This window comes from Leptosomus discolor, unplaced genomic scaffold (genome assembly GCF_034619465.1).
Source record: "Leptosomus discolor isolate bLepDis1 unplaced genomic scaffold, bLepDis1.hap2 HAP2_SCAFFOLD_35, whole genome shotgun sequence".
Lineage (NCBI taxonomy): Eukaryota > Metazoa > Chordata > Aves > Leptosomiformes > Leptosomidae > Leptosomus > Leptosomus discolor.
Genome location: NW_028237764.1, coordinates 1,856,802 through 1,874,532, shown reverse-complemented (window position 1 = coordinate 1,874,532; position 17,731 = coordinate 1,856,802). Strand labels below are relative to the sequence as shown.

At 51.5% G+C, this 17,731-nt stretch overlaps 1 protein-coding gene across 1 annotated transcript; it reads right to left on the bottom strand.

The window, feature by feature from the left end:
- Nucleotides 1-854: 854 nt before the first annotated feature.
- LOC147412981 (olfactory receptor 6E1-like) lies at nucleotides 855-1,964 on the bottom strand. Its single transcript, XM_086480847.1, has one exon. It carries the CDS (start codon nucleotides 1,962-1,964, stop codon nucleotides 855-857), a length of 1,110 nt encoding a protein of 369 aa, XP_086336973.1.
- Between the last annotated feature and the right edge of the window lie 15,767 nt (nucleotides 1,965-17,731).

Here is a 17,731-nt window from a genome sequence, read left to right as displayed (position 1 = left end):
GATCCCTCCAGCACCTGGGCTCTGACACTCAGTCTCCTCAGTATGAGCCCCTGAGGCTACAGTCCCATTCCAGATGCTGGTACAGACCATCTCAGTCTCACACACACACACAAACTCTGACGTCCAGTTACTCCGGTCTCTCAGTTGCTGGCACAAATGACACAAGGGCTGTCTGACCCCCTGGTCCTGCTGCAGTTGCTGCACTCACACCCCTGTGCTCACAGGTTCACGCAAAGGAGAGATTGACTCACCCAGGAAAGAGTTGGAAATAAAGTTTCATGAGAAGACAGAACAGGTTACACTGGTCGAGGGCCTCCCCTAAACTTCCCATAATAAGTCCTGTGCAATCCAAAAATGCTCCTGCCCTGCATCCCAAAAGGTGTCCTCCACCTCCAGGCAACAGACCCCTTAGCCCAAGTGGTGATCCAGAAAGCTGCTCTCAGTGACTTCTCTTGATGGTTATCACACCTGGAAACGGGGCTGATGGCTTTCCCAGGGCAGCCCTGGAAGGAGCTGGGACAACTTGTTCATGCCTCAGGAGCCTGTAATTTGGGCTCTCACCTGCCACTGTGCCTCTGTGCTCTTCTTAGTTTGCAGAGAAGGGCTCTTGATGAGCTGGTGGCTCTCCTGGGATGGGTCTGGGAGAGCTCAGGCAGGGTATTAGCTGAGCTACTCCTTCTGCCATTGGTAGTGCTTTCTTCGACTGTACAGATGAGCTTCGTATCACTTAGCCTGACACAATCCCACAAGAACTTCAGCCTCCCAAGGCATCTGTGTTTGGAGGTCACATACTTATGCACTGATATTATCTAAGATGTGATAGCAGGTCATTGGAATCACTGTCCAGAAAGGCATCATGATGAGGGGAAAAGCTGTACTGTTGCACGGGCGATGGCTTTGTTCAGGGCCAGCATCACAGCCTTGTTTCTAAGGCTGTAGACAAATGGATTTAAGAATGGGTACAGGACGGTGTTCAGCAAAGCTACGATTCTGTTTGTCTCCAAGAAAACATCTTCTGAAGGACACACGTAGAGAGCAATGCAGCTCCCATATACAATGGCCAAGGTGGTGAGATGGGAAGAACATGTAGTAAAAGCTTTTTTCCTCCCAGAGGCTGCTGGAAGGTGTAGAATACAGAGAAGGATGCTCATGTAAAATGCCAGAGTTAAACCTAAGGAACCCAGGACGACAAATGGCAATAAAAAAGAGTCTAGTTTCCAAAGCAGGCTGGTGTCAGAGCAGGACAATTTGAACAAGGGGGAGTTGTCACCAAAAAAATGGTGGATCTTGTTGGAGCCACAGAAAGTCAGCGCATAGAGGAGGACCAGACGGTAACTCATGAGTGTGATGCCTGTGACCCAAGCAGCAACAACCAGGCGGATGCAGAGCTGAGGCTTCATGATGGCAGCGTAACACAAAGGCTGGCAGATGGCAACATAGCGGTCAAAGGACATGACAACAAGAAGAGCCAACTCTGTGCAGCCCAGGGCAAAATAGAAATAGGATTGGGCAAAGCAGCTGCTTAGGGAGATTCTTCTCCTCCCAGAAGCCAGGATCACAACGAGTTTGATGCTTGTGGAGGATGTAAACCAGATCTCCAGGAAGGACAGGTTGCTGATGAAAAAGTACATGGGGGTTTGCAGGCGGTGGTCCGTACACACCAGGAAAATGATGGTCGCATTCCCCATCACTGTTGTCAGGTAGACGAGCAGAAGGACCAGAGAGAGAAATAGCTGTAGTCTTTGATCAAGCCCTGAGAAACCCTCTAGGATGAACTCAGTAACTGCACTTTCATTTTCTGGTCCCATGCTCAATTTCAGTTCATCCTGATGAGACAGGAACCTGGCAAAAACCAACTGTGATAATTTCACCGTCTGGCTGAAAAGTTCAATCCTTCCTTTTCTGCTGTTTTCCTTTCTTGCAGTCTTCCTATATGACACAGACAGAGACAGTCCTATAAGCATTTCTGCCACCCCAATTTTTCTGTTTCACATTTCAGTGGGAGTCCTCACAGAATTTGTTCTCCCTTATCTACTCTTTCCAAACACTCACAAAGGATTTATTTCTCCAGAACACATTTTAAAGAGGCTGTTAGCTATTTCACCCCATTCCTGGGTAATCCCAAATTCATTCACTCAGACCTGTTGCAAACCTCTGTCACACCTATGTGCCAAACTCTCCTCTTCTATTGCACAAACATTAAACAATCAAAACAAATGAAATCAAATCAAATCTGTATGGTGAAAGCTGTTCTTTCTACTTTTCAATACTTGCCTTTTTGGGCTAGGAATCGCCGACAATATGTTGATTTCAAAATAAATAATATCAAGTATATTTCTGTAATCTTCCACTTTCTTCCATAGCTTCTTCCACTCTGTTTCTTCAGGAAAGGGCAGGGGGGTGACGGGGGAATAAGGACCAAGTCTAACTTGTCTTCCTTAGTACTCTAAATAGCGACTGAAATTTTTTATGGTTCCACACAGTCTCATCTGAAATCTGCCTGCATAGAAACGCAGTTGTTTCCAAACAGCTGCTCATTGCTATTACCCTCAAATGTCCTGACCGAAACGCAGAGCAAGGGTGTCCCAAAGAGATTTGTAAGCTTTCTTTTGCGTGCCAGTTATAGGCTGGGAGGACCCAGCCTGTAGTGTTTTCTCTTGTCTCCATTGAGTATAGAGGGAGCCTCTGGGAAACAAGTTCTCACAGGCACCTGCAGCACAGTCAGTGACACTCACTGTTCAAGTCTCAAATCTCGGATGTACTCAGTTATTATTTTTTAAAATCAAAATACGCATCTAACAGAAGGAAGCATGAGAGAAGTATATACAATAACGACCGATGTTTTCCCCTTCATCTTTACTGTTGTTTTTAGACATAGAAAGGAGCAGAGCAGATGAGACCAGACACAGGATGATTCACAACTCAAGGGGAAGAGAGCGAGGGGAGGAGCTGGTGGGTTTGAAGCAGTGAAACAAAAGTTCTCCACAGGCTGTGCTGTCCCCTCAGGCTCTGTCCCAGGGCAGAATGGGTAGCGTTACCCAAGGAGCAAAATGGGAATTTCAGCATAGGGTGGTGCTCCACATTGGCACGACATTTCAGCTTGGGGCTCAGGCTAGTCTTACATCCCAAATGCCCAGCTTGTTCTTTGCCTCTAGTCTGGCACAGGGGAAGCTCTGCACTGGGTTCGCCTGGAAAACTTTCTGAGGTTGAACCACCGGCTGCATTTGAGCAAAAGCTCAAGCTCAGTCACCTCCAGCAATTTGAGCGTGGTGAATCGGTGAATCAGAGGTGGTCATCTCAGTTTCCATTTTCTGGGTCAGTTCAAACACTCAAAGGCTGGTGTATTCTTACTCCATTGGGTGACACCTAAATTATCTAAAATTATTCTTCTCCTGAAGGTACCTCCTTAGGGGAACCTGAAAATTTGCAGACAGATTCTGTTCAGGCCCAGCATCATCAAACACGCAGCCAGCGTGAGAGACACGGAGTGAAGAAATAGAGGATATGCAGGCGAAGGATACCTAGGTGAAGAAGGCCTTATTGTGGCTTTGCACAGAGGTTATCCTCAGGATGGTGCCTATCATGGAGGCATAAACCACAGCAGTCCCTGTGAAGGAGCTCAGCAGCACAGAGGAGGAGAGAGCAACACTCCTGGTTCATAGTAGCTGGTGCCCGTGCGGGCTCCTCTCAGCAAAGGGATGATGCCCCAGAAGAAGCAGTCTCTGCATTGGGCACAGAGGGTCTGGTGGCACACAAGATGGTGAGGCTGAGCATGGGCAGAGGAGCCATTCCCCAGCAGGTGAACATGAGCACGGAGCACAAGTGGGAGTTGGCAAAGACAAGAGCAACGCGAGGACTTGCAAATGGCCCTGCAGCCATCGAAACACATCACAACACCTCGGTTAAACTCAGCCGTGCCCAGGGAGACAGAGAATGTCTGCGGCTCGTAAGCAGCCACAGAGATCTCTTAGTCTGCAACACGGGACTGACAAACATGTCAGGGGGAAGGACCAAAGTGAACCAAATCCATGGGTCAATGCTGCAGGGGATGCAAGACCCCCTCATGACCTTCACCCCAGATGAGCCTGAGAGGGGAATGGGATGGGACTCGCTGTCTTCCCAGCTGTGTACGTGCTGCTGCTGGTGTGGTGGCTTTAAAGGAGAGAAGGGATGGAAAGAGGTAACAGGATTGAGGCAGCTCCTGCCCTGAGCCTTGAACAAGAGCAAAGGAAGAGAACAGGGAAGTAAACGGGTGCAGACCCTTAGACACGAGAAGAACACAAACCTGCAGGACAGCAGCCAACGGGGCTAGCGGTAGTGGCCTGTGGACAATGCCTGTACACCAATCACAGCTTACTTAGTGGCGCGTATACTAGTAGAGAAACGTATATAATGATGCTGTAGCAAACAATAAAGGTCTTCAATTCACCCTCGATCGGAGTCCATGCCCTCAATCTCCACAAATGGCTCCCGAACAGGGACTTGAATCGCGGCAGTGAGCGACCGGTGGAGAGCCCAGCCGAACGAATAAAGCAGCGGATTGAGAGCTGCCGTCCGGACAAGTAATCACCTAGGAAAAAACGTGAGCGGCTGGGAATGTAACTTAAGGAGTAGCTGATCCGGTGGCAACCCTGTTGATCTCCCCAGGCTGCTGAAAGGAAGAAGGATTGTGGAGTCCCATTAATCTTCTCTGCAGGACAGGGGTGAGCAACGGGGCAGAATGGGTACCTCTGTGTCTGCGGAGGAAAAGACTGTCATGAAGAGCTAAATAATCTGAAGGAGCAGCTGGATAAACAAAGCAAGAATCTCAATAGTTTAAAAAGTGAATTGGAACAAAATGTGCAGGAGAGAGAGGCCAAAATTGAGTCCCAACTTAAGTGTATCTTGAAGTGGGTCAGGATCGCAGGCCCCGGAGTGGACTCATGTACTATCTATTCCCGTGAGATATGGGACGAATTTCGCCCCAAGGCTCGGGAAGAGGGGGACTTGGAAATGTTGCGTGCCTTGCCGGTTAAGTACAGGCGCCAGATGGGCCCCCTGGAGTACCCCCTCTCCGAGTACCCCTGGTTCCATGGGACGCTGTCACGGCTGAAGGTGGCTCAGCTGGTGCTGGTGGCAGCGCCGGCTCCCACAGTGTCTGCCTGGTGTGGCAGAGAGAGATGCGCCCAGTGAGAGCGTCCTCCTCTTCAGCTGCCCTCCTCTTCTCATCCCCCCACCCCCCAAAAAACGAGCTCCCCCCTCCCCTCCAAAAACACTGCAGTATGGACCTGCCCCTCCCACCCTGGTCAATTTTCGGGGGGCGGGAGGGAAGTCTGTTGCTAAGAAAATTGGGAAAAAAAAAAAGAAGGAAAAAAAAAAGAAAAAAAACAGAAAAAAAGAGAGGGAAAAAAAAGAAAAAAGGGAGAAAAAGGGTAAAAAACGAAAAAAAAAAATAAAAGGAAAGATATAAAAGCCTTTGACAGATTTCTAGAAGTGGATTCCTGCTAGCTAGGAATAGTCTGAGTTACAGGGGCTGAGCTTGTTTTCCTGTGTTTGCTTTACTTTGCCTTGGTCACGTGTGTTTCCTTTGATCTGTAACTGGTCACTCAGAGCGAGCACCAGTGCAGTTGTTCTACAGAAGCCTGTGTAATAGTTGGGCATGTCACGCTGCAAAATCGTACAGCTATTGGTGTTTTGCTTTTAGCACAAGTCATGGATGTGAGGATTTTGAAGGAATGTGTTGCATGAATTTATCAGATCACTCCGAGTCAATCCATAAAAGTATCCAGATGCTGAAGGTTGGAGTTCTCAAGCTATGGGTTGATGAAACATGGAAATGGCTGAATGAGCTTTTAGAGGGATGGGGTTTTGTTAGCTGGTTTAAATCACTTATTAAGTTGTTGTTAGTCTGTCTGCTTCTCTTCCTACATATCCTTCTCTGTATACCATGTCTCCTGCAATGTATTAAGCGTTTAACATATGACTGTCACAGCTGTCTTGGTTGTAAGCAAAGGAGGGGGAGATGTAGGAGCAAGTCAGAGGCGACCTTTGGAAGCTGGCCAGGCACTGTTGCACTGAGGAGGAACAAGGAGAGAAGGGATGGAAAGAATTAACAGGATTCAGGCAGCTCCTGCCCTGAGCCTTGAACAAGAGTAAAGATAATACAAAAGTAAAGAGATCCTCACCGTTAGATAGGAGAGGAACTCAAGCCTGCACGACAGCACCCAATGGTGCTAGTGGTAGTGGCGCATGGACAATGCCCGTGAACCAATCACAGCTTGCTTACTGGTGCGTGTGTTAGTAGAGAAAAGTATATACTGATGCTGTAACACACAATAAAGGTCTTTGGTTTATCCCCAATCGGAGTCTGTGCCCTCAATCTCCACACCGCTCTGCGCATCCTTCACGACCCAGAGCAAGAAACAGGCCAGTGAGAACGTTCATCCAGCCGGCATGCTGAGGAGATCCCCACCGCGGGCACTTTGCAGCCCCATGTGCCAAACTTGCTCCCCAGGACAGCAGGAGACAAGTGGCCCGGGGGATCCTCAGGAAGGTCCTTTTGCCCCAGGGAAAGGGCAGCCTGACCTGAGCTGACACCCACACCAAAGGGTTTCTCTTTCCATGTCCCCCCTGCACACACACACACGGTGCCCTGCTCTTCTCCCAGGACATCCCATCTCCCCACAGAGACTTTTCCCTACAGAGCTCATCTCTGCTGACCTGGACGGCCATTCCTGCACCCCCTCCCCAGGCTCCCCACAGACCCTGAACTGGTGGTGCTGCTCTGCAGAGCAAGTGGGCTGTGGTGGCCAGGGCCATGCTGGTGAGGCTGAGAGGCAGACCCAGCTCAGGGTGGCTACTGTCCCCTCCACCTCAGCACACAGACGCTGCCCCAGCAGCTCCACAGAAGGTCTTAGAGAAAGGAACTCAGACAAACAAGTCGGTGCAGGATCCTTTATGTGGATTAAACACACAGAGAGCAGAGCTCCTTATTTCCACAAAGTCTCTAGAGCACACAAAATAGGCAAACACTGACGTAGAAATAGGATGGAGAATAAAGGAAGGATTTGTGGACAGCGGTAATAAAACAAATGAAAGCTAAAGCCAAAGAAGCCAAAACAATCAACCTCCCAATACTGCGGGCTGTGACACTAACAACATTCCCTTACGAGTGATACGCAGGAGATGGGCAGTTCATTGTTGCTTCTGAACAGCAAGCAGTCATCAGTTTCCTCAGGGCGTCCTTGAGCTCCTGGTTCCTCATGCTGTAGATGAGGGGGTTCACTGCTGGAGGCAACAACGAGTACAGAAATGCCATCAGCAGGTTCAGGGATGGGGAGGAGATGGAGGGGGGCTTCAGGTAGGCAAAAAAAATTGTGCTGAGAAACAGGGAGACCACGGCCAGGTGAGGGAGGCAGGTGGAAAAGGCTTTGTGGCGTCCCTGCTCCGAGGGGATCCTCAGCACGGCCCTGAAGATCTGCACGTAGGACACCACAATGAACACAAAACACCCAAAGGATAAACAGACACTGACCACAAGTAGCCCAGCCTCCCTGAGGTAGGTGTCTGAGCAGGAGAGCTTGAGGATCTGGGGGATTTCACAGAAGAACTGGTCCACAGCATTGCCCTGGCAGAGGGGCAGTGAAAATGTATTGGCCGTGTGCAGCACAGCATAGGGAAAAGCAGTGCCCCAGGCAGCTGCTGCCATGTGGACACAAGCTCTGCTGCCCAGGAGGGTCCCGTAGTGCAGGGGTTTGCAGATGGCCACGTAGCGGTCGTAGGCCATGACGGTGAGAAGACAATACTCTGCTGTGAGCAAGAAGACAAAGAGAAAAAACTGTGCAACACATCCTGAGTAGGAGATGGCCCTGGTGTTCCAGAGGGAATTGGTCATGGCTTTGGGGAGAGTGGTGGAGAGGGAGCCCAGATCAAGGAGGGAGAGGTTGAGGAGGAAGAAGTACATGGGTGTGTGGAGGTGGGGGTAGCAGGCTACAGTGGTGATGATGAGTCCGTTGGCCAGGAGGGCAGCCAGGTAGATGCCCAGGAAGAGCCCGAAGGTCAAGAGCCGCAGCTCCCGGGTGTCTCCAAATCTCAAGAGGAGGAACTCTGTGATGGAGCTGGCATTGGACATTATTTCACTGCAGGAATGGGGAACTGCTGTAAGAGGAGAAGACATTGACAATTGAGGATAGATTTCTCTGAACCTCTTTTATACCATTTCTAAGACAAAACACCCAAAATGGCTTTTTTTTTTTTTTTTTTTTTTTTTTTCTAGGAACCACGATCAGTTCCTTTTTGTGAGTTCAGGATTGACGAGCAGGGGCTCTGACCAGGGGCTCCAGAGAAGTCTGACCTGTGCTATTGCAGAGGTGTCAAACAGCCTGTGCATTCAGTAGCTCTTCCTGGCAATGGGTACTTCACTTGAGTAAGAGGTATTTCCCTCAGTGACCGTGTGACATTTGTCCCTATTTATTCCAGTGTGATGGAGTCAGCACCCAGACCTGCTGTGTCTGAGAGGGAAGAGCCCAGGGAGGGACCCAGCCCTTCCAACTCTGCTCTCCTGAACAGCAAAGTCTGAGTCGGAGTCACTCACGGCCAACACAGAACTTTTCTCACCCCCATTTTCCATCTCTTGGCTTTCTCCAGACATGATAACAGCAGCGTGCCTGTGGGGGAGAATGGGGCTGTCACTAGGTTCCCATCCTCCTCTGCTGAGTTGCACGCAGCACGGGGGAAAGGCACTTCAACCTCTTCACCTCATGGAGATGCTCAGGTGCCTGAAAGACAGTGCCCAGCATCTCCTGAAGGGAGGCTCAACTTGTTTCCAAGTCCCACACACTGTATTGCCCACAGCCCCCCAGGATCAGTGACTCAAATGCATCTGAGATGCATAACACTCCCCCCACAACCCAGATCTTCCACAAGTAAGAAAAAGGAGCAGCAGGAATTGGAGAAAAAATGCAGAGCAATACCTTGATCCTTCTGCAAATGGGGAACAGGAGAGGAAGGCAGCTGGCACTCGGGAAACCCTTCTCCTTACACAGCACACACAGCACCTCCATGTTGGTGGCATCCCAGGCCGGTTGCTCTCAGTCCCTTTTCTCTGCAGAAGGAAGAGTTTTACATGTCAGGAGAGATGCATCTTTGCGGGGGATCTGTCCTTCCACACACAGCTACTCCCCGTAACTTCATGAGGAGCTCCCGGGGCAGGTTGAGTGCTGATGTAGTCTGGTGACAGAGTCCATGCCCAAGGTCACAGCCTCCCATGGTGATGACAATCCGCACGGAGGGACAGCCCTGGGCACCCCTGGCTGCACACCCACCTTCACATCCTCAAGCCATCCCTAACGGGCTTCACACCCCACAGCCATCCCCACCAGAAGGCAGCCGCCATGCCCTGTCCCTCTCACACTGCAGGAGGGAAGCCCTGCTCTGCAGCCCGGCTTCCTCTTCTCCATCACAGACAGATCCCAGAGGTTGGACACATTCAGCAGATCCTGCAAGGAGCCACCGACACATCACCCTGCACCCAGAGACTTACTGTGTCAGAGGCTGGGAAGAGTTCTCCTCCAGTGAGCTCTCAGCCATCCTCCCCCTCTCCCCTGCCTTCAACCTCTCTCTGCCCCGCTCCTTTCTCCTTGGTGCCCACAGGCAGCCCCCTCAGCCCTGCTGCGCTTTGCAGAGCAGCTGCTGCTGGGCAGAGCTGTCTCCCTGCAGCTCTGCCTGCTTGCTAGGAGCTCTCTCTGTCCCAGGAGCCCAGCCCAGCTCAGCAGCACAGCAACAGCCCAACAACTTTTTAATCATCTCTCTGGTGCTTTTGATGTTGAGTCCTTGAAACTCAGACACTGAGGGGAAGTTGAGGAAACTACTCAAGGAGTCAAATTCAGATGCATATTCCAAAGTTTCTTGGAGCACTAACGGGTTCCCCTGAGGGACGTTACTGACAAAGCCTCACTGGGGGCTGGTTGAAAAAGAAACCTGGAGGCAGTGAGGACAGGTAGGAAAAGGTAAGGTGAAGGTGGCTCTGATGCTGAGTAACCCTTGCTGTGCTTTATCAAGCCAAAAGACCAAGCCCTGACTCCCCAGCCCCTGCAGGGCAGACCCTGTCCCTCAGCCATTCCTCAGGGTTCTTCCTGGGGCAGGGTGATGTGGGGATGTGCAGTGCCAAGGGCAGGGCCAAGATCCTCTGCTTCTGAGTTTGTCCTGGGTGGGCACTGAGGTGCTGGTGCCGTAAGGTGAAGGGGTCTTCCAGTAGGCCTTGGGGGTTGAGACAACAGCCCTAGCCAAGGGCAGAAAGCCCTCGGCTCTCTTGGGGGCTTTTCGTCTTGCCAGAGCCCTTGAGCGTCTCCACCGCAGGATGTCCTACAGTGTCCCACACCTGTGCTTGCCATTGCACCGTGAGATCAGACTGTCCCCAGGAGAGGCCTGAGCAACGCCTGAGGGACATGTTCTCCCTTCCCAGAGGCTGGAGGTCAGGACCTGTAGCCTTCATGGAACACCCCCAGGTTTCCTCAGCATCAGAGCGACCTTGCCCTTGCCTTTGCCTGCCTGGGACGAAGGGAGCTCCTGGCAAGAGGGCAGTGCTGCTAAGAACTCTGGAGTGTCCCTCTCCTCCCAGAGTCACAGAACCAAGGAGGCTGGAAGGCAGCCAGCTTCCACCTTTTTTGGGCTTCTCCTTCATGCTTGGTTTTAGCCAGCATCTACTTTCTCAGCCATGCCAGCCTCCTGCCACTTTTGTCTGACTTCCATCATGTCAAGGTAAGCCATTGTATACTGTGAAGGAGATCCTTGAGCATCAAACACCTCTCTGCACCTGTCTTCTCTGCTAGATGCAGCCCATGGGATTTTTCCAAGGAGGTCCCTCAGCAGCCCAGAATCTGCTCTCTTGAAACCCTGATCTTTGCCTTCTTCCCTTTTCTCCACATCCTCCAACCTACCTTCTCACCTCAGACTTTTCCATTCCTAACTGGCCTTCCCTTGTTTATAAATGTTGTGGTTTAACCCCCACAAGATATTAGGCACCACCCTGCACCTTGTTCACCTTTCTCCCCCAACCTCAGTGGGACAGGGGAAGAGGAAAGGTAGACTAAAAGCTAGAAAATTTAAGATGGTGATTTGGGGTATTGGCCTGGTTGTGTCTGCCCCCAACCTCTTGCACCCTCACCCCTCTATTCACTGGTGGGACACAGTCAAAACAGAGAAGGCCTTGACGCTTTTCAAACAACATTCAGAAACAGCTAGAACATTCGTGTGTTCTCAGCATTGTTTTGGTCAAAAAACTGAGATGTAGCACCACAGGAGCTTTATGAACAGAAGTCAGTCTAGCCCAGCCAGACACAGTCCAATCTCCACCTGTTATTCCATACCATTTCTGTCATACTCAGGTCCCAAACTGTGCAAAAAAACCTTCTTATACAACTGTCCCCTTTCAATCATGGTATTTACAGACAGCTATCATTGCTTTAAATATGTGCCACCCTTCAAAAATATCCATGAAATTGTCCGTGAAGTGTCCACTGAGTCCATGTCGTCCATGGCTTGGCTTCCGTTTTGTATGGTGGTTACTCAGGAGAGGAAAGGTGTGTTGTGTGGAGTTACTGGTCATTACAACTGGCTCAGGTTAGGTCAGGGTAACTGGCTGGATGGCCGAGCACAGGCTGGTGGTGAACAGAGTTCAATCCAGATGGTGACTGGTCACAAGCAGTGTACCCCAGGGCTCAGTGTTGGGCCGGTCTTGTTTAACATCTTTATCGATGTGTTCGGTGAGGGGATCGAGTGCTCCCTCAGGGAGTTTGGAGATGGCACCAAATTTGGTGGGAGTATTGAACTGCTTGTCTGCAGAGGGATCTGGACAGACTGGATTAATGGGTTGAGGCCAATTGTATGAGGTTCAACCAGTCCAGCAGCCCGAGTCCTGCATCTGGGTCACAACAACCCCACACAGCGCTACAGGCTTGGGGATGAGCAGCTGGAAAGCTGCCCGACAGAAAAGGCCCTGGGGGTGCTGGTCAACAGCTGGTGAACATGAGCCTGCAGTGTGCCAAGGTGGCCAAGAAGGCCAACAGTATCCTGGCCTGTATCAGCAATGGTGTGGCCAGCAGGAGCAAGGAGGTGATCGTACCCCTGTACTCAGCACTGGTGAGGCCGCACCTCGAATCCTGTGTGCAGTTTTGGGCTCCTCGCTGCAAGAAAGACATTGAGGAGCTGGAGCGTGTGCAGAGAAGGGCAATGAAGGTGGTGAAGGGTCTGGAGAACAGGTCTTGCAAGGAGCGGCTGAGGGAACTGGGATTCTTTAGTCTGGAGGAGGCTGAGGGGAGACCTCATCGCTCTCTAAAACTGAGAGAAGGTTGTAGTGAAGTGGGGGTCAGTCTCTTTTCCCTAGAAAGAAGTGACAGGACAAGAGGAAATGGCCTCAAGTTGCACCAGGGGAAGTTTAGGATGGACATGATGTAGCATTTCTTTACTGAAAGAGTGGTGAAGTACTGGAACAGGCTGCCCAGGGAAGTGGTGGTGTCACCATCCTCGGAGGTGTTCGAAAAACACAGTTCCATGATTCTATGATTGTTGCACTTGTCCAGATGTTTGCAAAGCTCATTTAGGTGATACCTGCTTCAGTACTTGCTAAAACATACAACTAAAACTTGCTGTCGATACTAAAATGGGAGAAGTGGCTGACACGCCAGAAGGCTGTGCTGCCATTCAGTGAGACCTGGACAGGCTGGAGAACTGGGTGGGGAGGAACCTGAGGTTCAACAAGGGCAAGTGTAAGGTCTTTCACCTGGGGAGGAATAAGCTCATGCACCAGTACAGCCTGAGGGTCCACCTGCTGGAGAGCAGCTCTGCGGAGAAGGACCTGTGAGCTGTGGTGGAGAGCAAGTTAACTATGAGCCAGCCACGTGCCCCATGAGAGAGGCCTCACAGATGGATTATGTGACACTGCCACGAACCTGCCCAGGCAGGCACCATGTGCTTACTGTGCTAGAAGTGACAACCAGATGGTTGGCAACATGGCCCGTGACAACCATGACCCACCCCCCAAAACACCATCCTGGGCCTTGAACAGCAAGTGCTCTGGCACCCCAGAAAGACCTGAGGCAGACAGCAGGATTCCTTTCTGAAAGACCCTCAGAAGCCCCTGGGCCAGGGAACGTGGCAATGATTGGGTGTGCCACATCCCCTGTCACACACCAGCCTCCGGAATGATTGACGGACAGAAGGGACTGTTAAGGACAAGAGTGAGAGCAAAGGGGGCTGGGAAATACAAGCGGTGGGATGCAGCCTGGGCAGAAGCCACCTGAGTAGTTAATACCAGAGGCTCGACTGACCGACCTGGCCCTGCCCAGACAAAAACCGAAGACAAAGACCCCATAGTGCACGTAGGGAGCAGGCTTGGAAAGATGGCACGGGTTGCTCCTCCCTCAGGAAAAGGCCAACCTGATTGTGGGATTGCTTTTGCTCAAGGACACGGGTGCACTGGTTGGATGATGATGGAATCTGACATGTACCTGCAGTAGATTTAACCTTGGTTGGATAATAACTCACGATTTGAGTTGTATATTTTAGGAAGTACCGCAGCAGTTATCACCTAAATGGACCTTGCAAAAAGCTGGCAATGTGCAGCAATGGCCCAGCCTGAGCTGGTTTCATGACCAGTAACTGCACACAACACACCTCCTTTGTGCTGAGTAACCACCATACCAAATGGAACCAGAGTCATGGAATACATGAACACAGTGCAAAATTTATGGACAATTTTATGGACACGTGAGGGGGTTACCTATAGATAAGGCAATGATAGCTGTCTGTCAGTCACGTGGTGGGAAGGTGTAGTGTTAATAGAGGTGGTTTTGGACAGTCTGGGACCTGAGGATGACAGAAATAGGATGGAATAAATGGGTGGTGATTGGACTGGGTCTTCCTGAGCTTGACTTACTTTTCTTCGCGGAAGTTCCCATGGTGCTGTGCTCAAGATTTGTGACCAAAACAATGCAGAGAACACACTCATGTTGTGGCTGTTGCTGAAGAGTGTTTGCACAGCTTCAAGGCCTGCTCTGTTTCTGACTGTGCCCCACCAGTGAATAGACTGGGGGGCTGCGGGTACAAGAGGTTTGGAGGGGACATAACCAGGCCAAGGACCCAAAATGACCATCTTATCCCTGAAGTTTCCTTGCTTTTACTTTTCCTTTCCGCTTCCATTGTCCACTAATGTTGGGGGAGGGTAGTGAGCAAGCTGCAGGGTGGTGCCTAATTTTTTGCTGGGGTTAACCACAATATTTACAAACAAGGAAGAACTGGTGAGGAATGGAGGAATCCAGAGTGAGAAGGTAGAGTTGAGTATCCTAAGGAAAGGGAAGAAGGCAAAGAGAAAACAGACTTTGGATTGCTGAGGGATCTCCTTGGAAGAATCCCATGGGATACAGCCTGGCAGAGAAGACGGGAGCAGAGAGCTGTTTGATGCTCAAGGATCTCCTCTTCACAATCCAGAATGGTCCACCTTGACATGCTGGAAGTCACATCAAGGTGGCAGGAGGCTGGCATGGCTGAGAAAGGAGCTGCTGGCTAAAACCAAGCATGAAGGGGAAGCCCAGAAAAGATGGTAACTGGCTGCCTTCCAGCCTCCTTGGTTCTGTGATTGTGGGAGGAGAGGGACACTCCAGAGCTCTCGGCAGCACTGCCCTCTTGCCAGGATCTCCCTTCGTCCCAGGCAGGCAAAGGCAAGGGCAAGGTGGCTCTGATGCTGAGGAAAGCTGGGGGTGTTCCATGAAGGCTACAGGTCCTGACCTCCAGCCTCTGGTTAGGGAGAACATGTCCCTCAGGCGTTGCTCAGGCCTCTCCTGGGGACAGTCTGATCTGCACAGTGCAGTTGAAAGCGCGGGTGTGGGACACTGTAGGACATCCTGTGGTGGAGACACTCAAGGACTCTGGCAAGACAAAAAGCCCCCAAGAGAGCCGAGGTCTTTCTCCCCTTGGCTAGGGCTGTTGTCTCAACCCCCAAGGCCTACCAGAAGACCCCTTCACCTTACGGCACCAGCACCTCAGTGCCTCCTCAACCCACCCAGGACAAACCCAGAAGCAGAGGACCTTGGCCCTGCCCTTGGCACTGCACATCCCCACGTCACCCTGCCCCAGGAAGAACCCTGAGGAATGGCTGAGGGACAGGGTCTGTCTTGCAGGGGCTGGGGAGTCAGGGCTTTCTTTTGGCTTCATAAAGCACACGAAGGTTTACTCAGCATCAGAGCCACCTTCACCTTGCCTTTGCCTACCTGTCCTCACTGCCTTCAGTTTTCTTTTTTAACCAGCCCTCACGGAGGCTTTGTCAGTAACGTCCCTCAGTGGAACCCAGAAATGCTCCAAGAACTTTGGAGTTTGCATCTGATTTTGATTCCTCCAGAGGTTTCCTCAGCTTCATCTCAGTGTCTGAGTTTCACAGACTTGTCACCAAAACCACCAGAGAGATGATTAAGAAGATCTTGGGCTGTTCCTCTGCTGCTGATCTGGGCTGGGCTCCTGGGACAGAGAGAGCTCCTAGCAAGCAGGCAGAGCTGCAGGGAGACAGCTCTGCCCAGCAGCAGCTGCTCTGCCAAGCGCAGCAGGGCTGAGGGGGCTGCCTGTGGGCACCAAGGAGAAAGGAGCGGGGCAGAGAGAGGTTGAAGGCAGGGGAGAGGGGGAGGATGGCTGAGAGCTCTCTGGAGGAGAACTCTTCCCAGCCTCTGACACAGTAAGTCTCTGGGTGCAGGGTGATGTGTCGGTGGCTCCTTGCAGGATCTCCTGAATGTGTCCAACCTCTGGGATCTGTCTGTGATGGAGAAGAGGAAGACGGGCTGCAGAGCAGGGCTTCCCTCCTGCAGTGTGAAAGGGACAGGGCATGACGGCTGCCTTCTGGTGGGGATGGTAGTGGGTGTCAAGCTCTGTTGAAGGGTTGAGGGTGTGAAGGTGGGTGTGCAGCCAGCAGTGCCCAGGGCTGTCCTTCCAAGCAGGGTGCCTTCACCACAGGAGGCTGCGTCCTCGGGCAGGGACTCTGTCACCAGCCAGCATCAGCACTCAGCCTGCTCTTGGAGCTCCTCACGGAGCTGTGGGGAGAAGCTCTGGGTAGAAGGACAGATCCCCAGCAGGGCAGGGCAGGGCAGGGCAGGGATTTTCTGCTGTTCAAAGGGTGATGCACTGATCAGGACTTCTCACTGCTCCAGATCCCCCCCCAGTACATTGGCAGTGGCAGCTTCTCAAGAAGCACATCAAGGCAGGTTTTACCTGAATGGGAAGGAGCCTGTGCTTTCAGTCTTCTACTCTGAGTGGCCTCTGGGTTGGAGGGAGACTTTGGACATGGAAATTATTCTCTCAGTTTGGTTGGAGGCCCTCCCAAAACTCTAGATGTATTTCACTTGGACGTTTCTAAATCTGGGATTATCAAAAATAAACCACCTTTGGCTTACAAACCTCCTCAGCATAAACCCCTCCAGCCTCATCAGCAACTAACTCATGTTCCCATCAGAGTCTGCAGCCACGGAGATGCCCCTGGGCAGTGCTTGGCTGCCAGGAGGGGTCTGAAGGGCAGAGCTGTGCACACAGTGTGTGGGATGGGCTGCGTGAGCACTCTCAGGGAGGAGATATGCAATGTCAAATACAGAGAGGTTCTTCTGAGCAGGCTCCCTAGTCTTCCCTCGCCCCCCGTGGAACCTCTGCCCTTAAGTCTGGGCATCCAAGGCAGGTGTTGACTCCTTTGCAGCCACAGCTGCAGTAGAGCAAAGATCCGTCTCTCCTGACACATAGACCTCTTCTTTCTGCAGAGAAAAGTGACTGAGAGCAACCGGCCTGGGATGTCGCCAGCGTGGAGGTGCTGTGATCTGCTGTGGGAGGAGAAAGCTTTCCCGAGTGCCAGCTACCTTTCTCTCCTGTTCCCAATTTGCAGAACGATCAGGGGATTGCTTTGCGTTTTTTTTTCTCCTGTTCCTGCTGCTCCTTTTCTTGTTTGTGGAAGCTCTGTGTTGTGGGGTGTGGGAGGGTGGGGGATGTCTCCAATGCATTTTGAGACACAGATCCTGGGGGCCTGTGGGCAATGCAGAAGTGAGACATGTAGTAAAGAAGTTGAGTCTGCCTTCCGGAGATGCTGGGCACTGTCTATCATGTGCCTGAGAACTTCCCTGGGGTTAAATGTTGAAGTGTCCTTCCCCCGTGCTGGGGGCACCTCATCAGGGGAGGATGGGAACCTCGTGACAGCCCCATTCTCCCCCACAGGCACGCTGCTGTTATCATGTCTGGAGAGAGACTGGAGATGGAAAATGGGGGTGAGAAACGTTCTGTGTCGGCCGTGGGTGATACCGACCCAGAGCTTGCTGTTCAGGAGAGCACAGTTGGAAGGTCTGGGTCCCTCCCTGGGCTCTTTTCTCTCAGACAAAGCCGGTCTGGGTGCTGACTCTATCACACTGTAATAAGTAGGGACAGTTGTCACACGGTCACTGAGGCAAATACCTCTCACTCAGCTGAAGGAAGCCATGTCCAGGAGCATCTACCAACTGTACGGGCTGTTTGACACCACTGCAGTAACAAAGGTCTGACTTCTCTGGAGCCCAAGGTCAGAGCTCCCGCTCGTCAATCCTGAACTCACAAATAGGAATTGACTGAAATCCCCGCCCAAAAAGAAAGCCATTTTGAGGTTAATCTGTGAGAAATGGCATAAGACTGGTTCAGAGAAATCTGTCCTCACTTGTCAATGTCTTCTCCTCTTTCAACAGTTCCCCATTCCTGCAGTGAAATA

What these genes read in the sequence shown, in the direction of transcription:
- LOC147412981 (XM_086480847.1), bottom strand. Translation starts at nt 1,964, where the DNA reads ATGCTTATAGGACTGTCTCTGTCTGTGTCATATAGGAAGACTGCAAGA.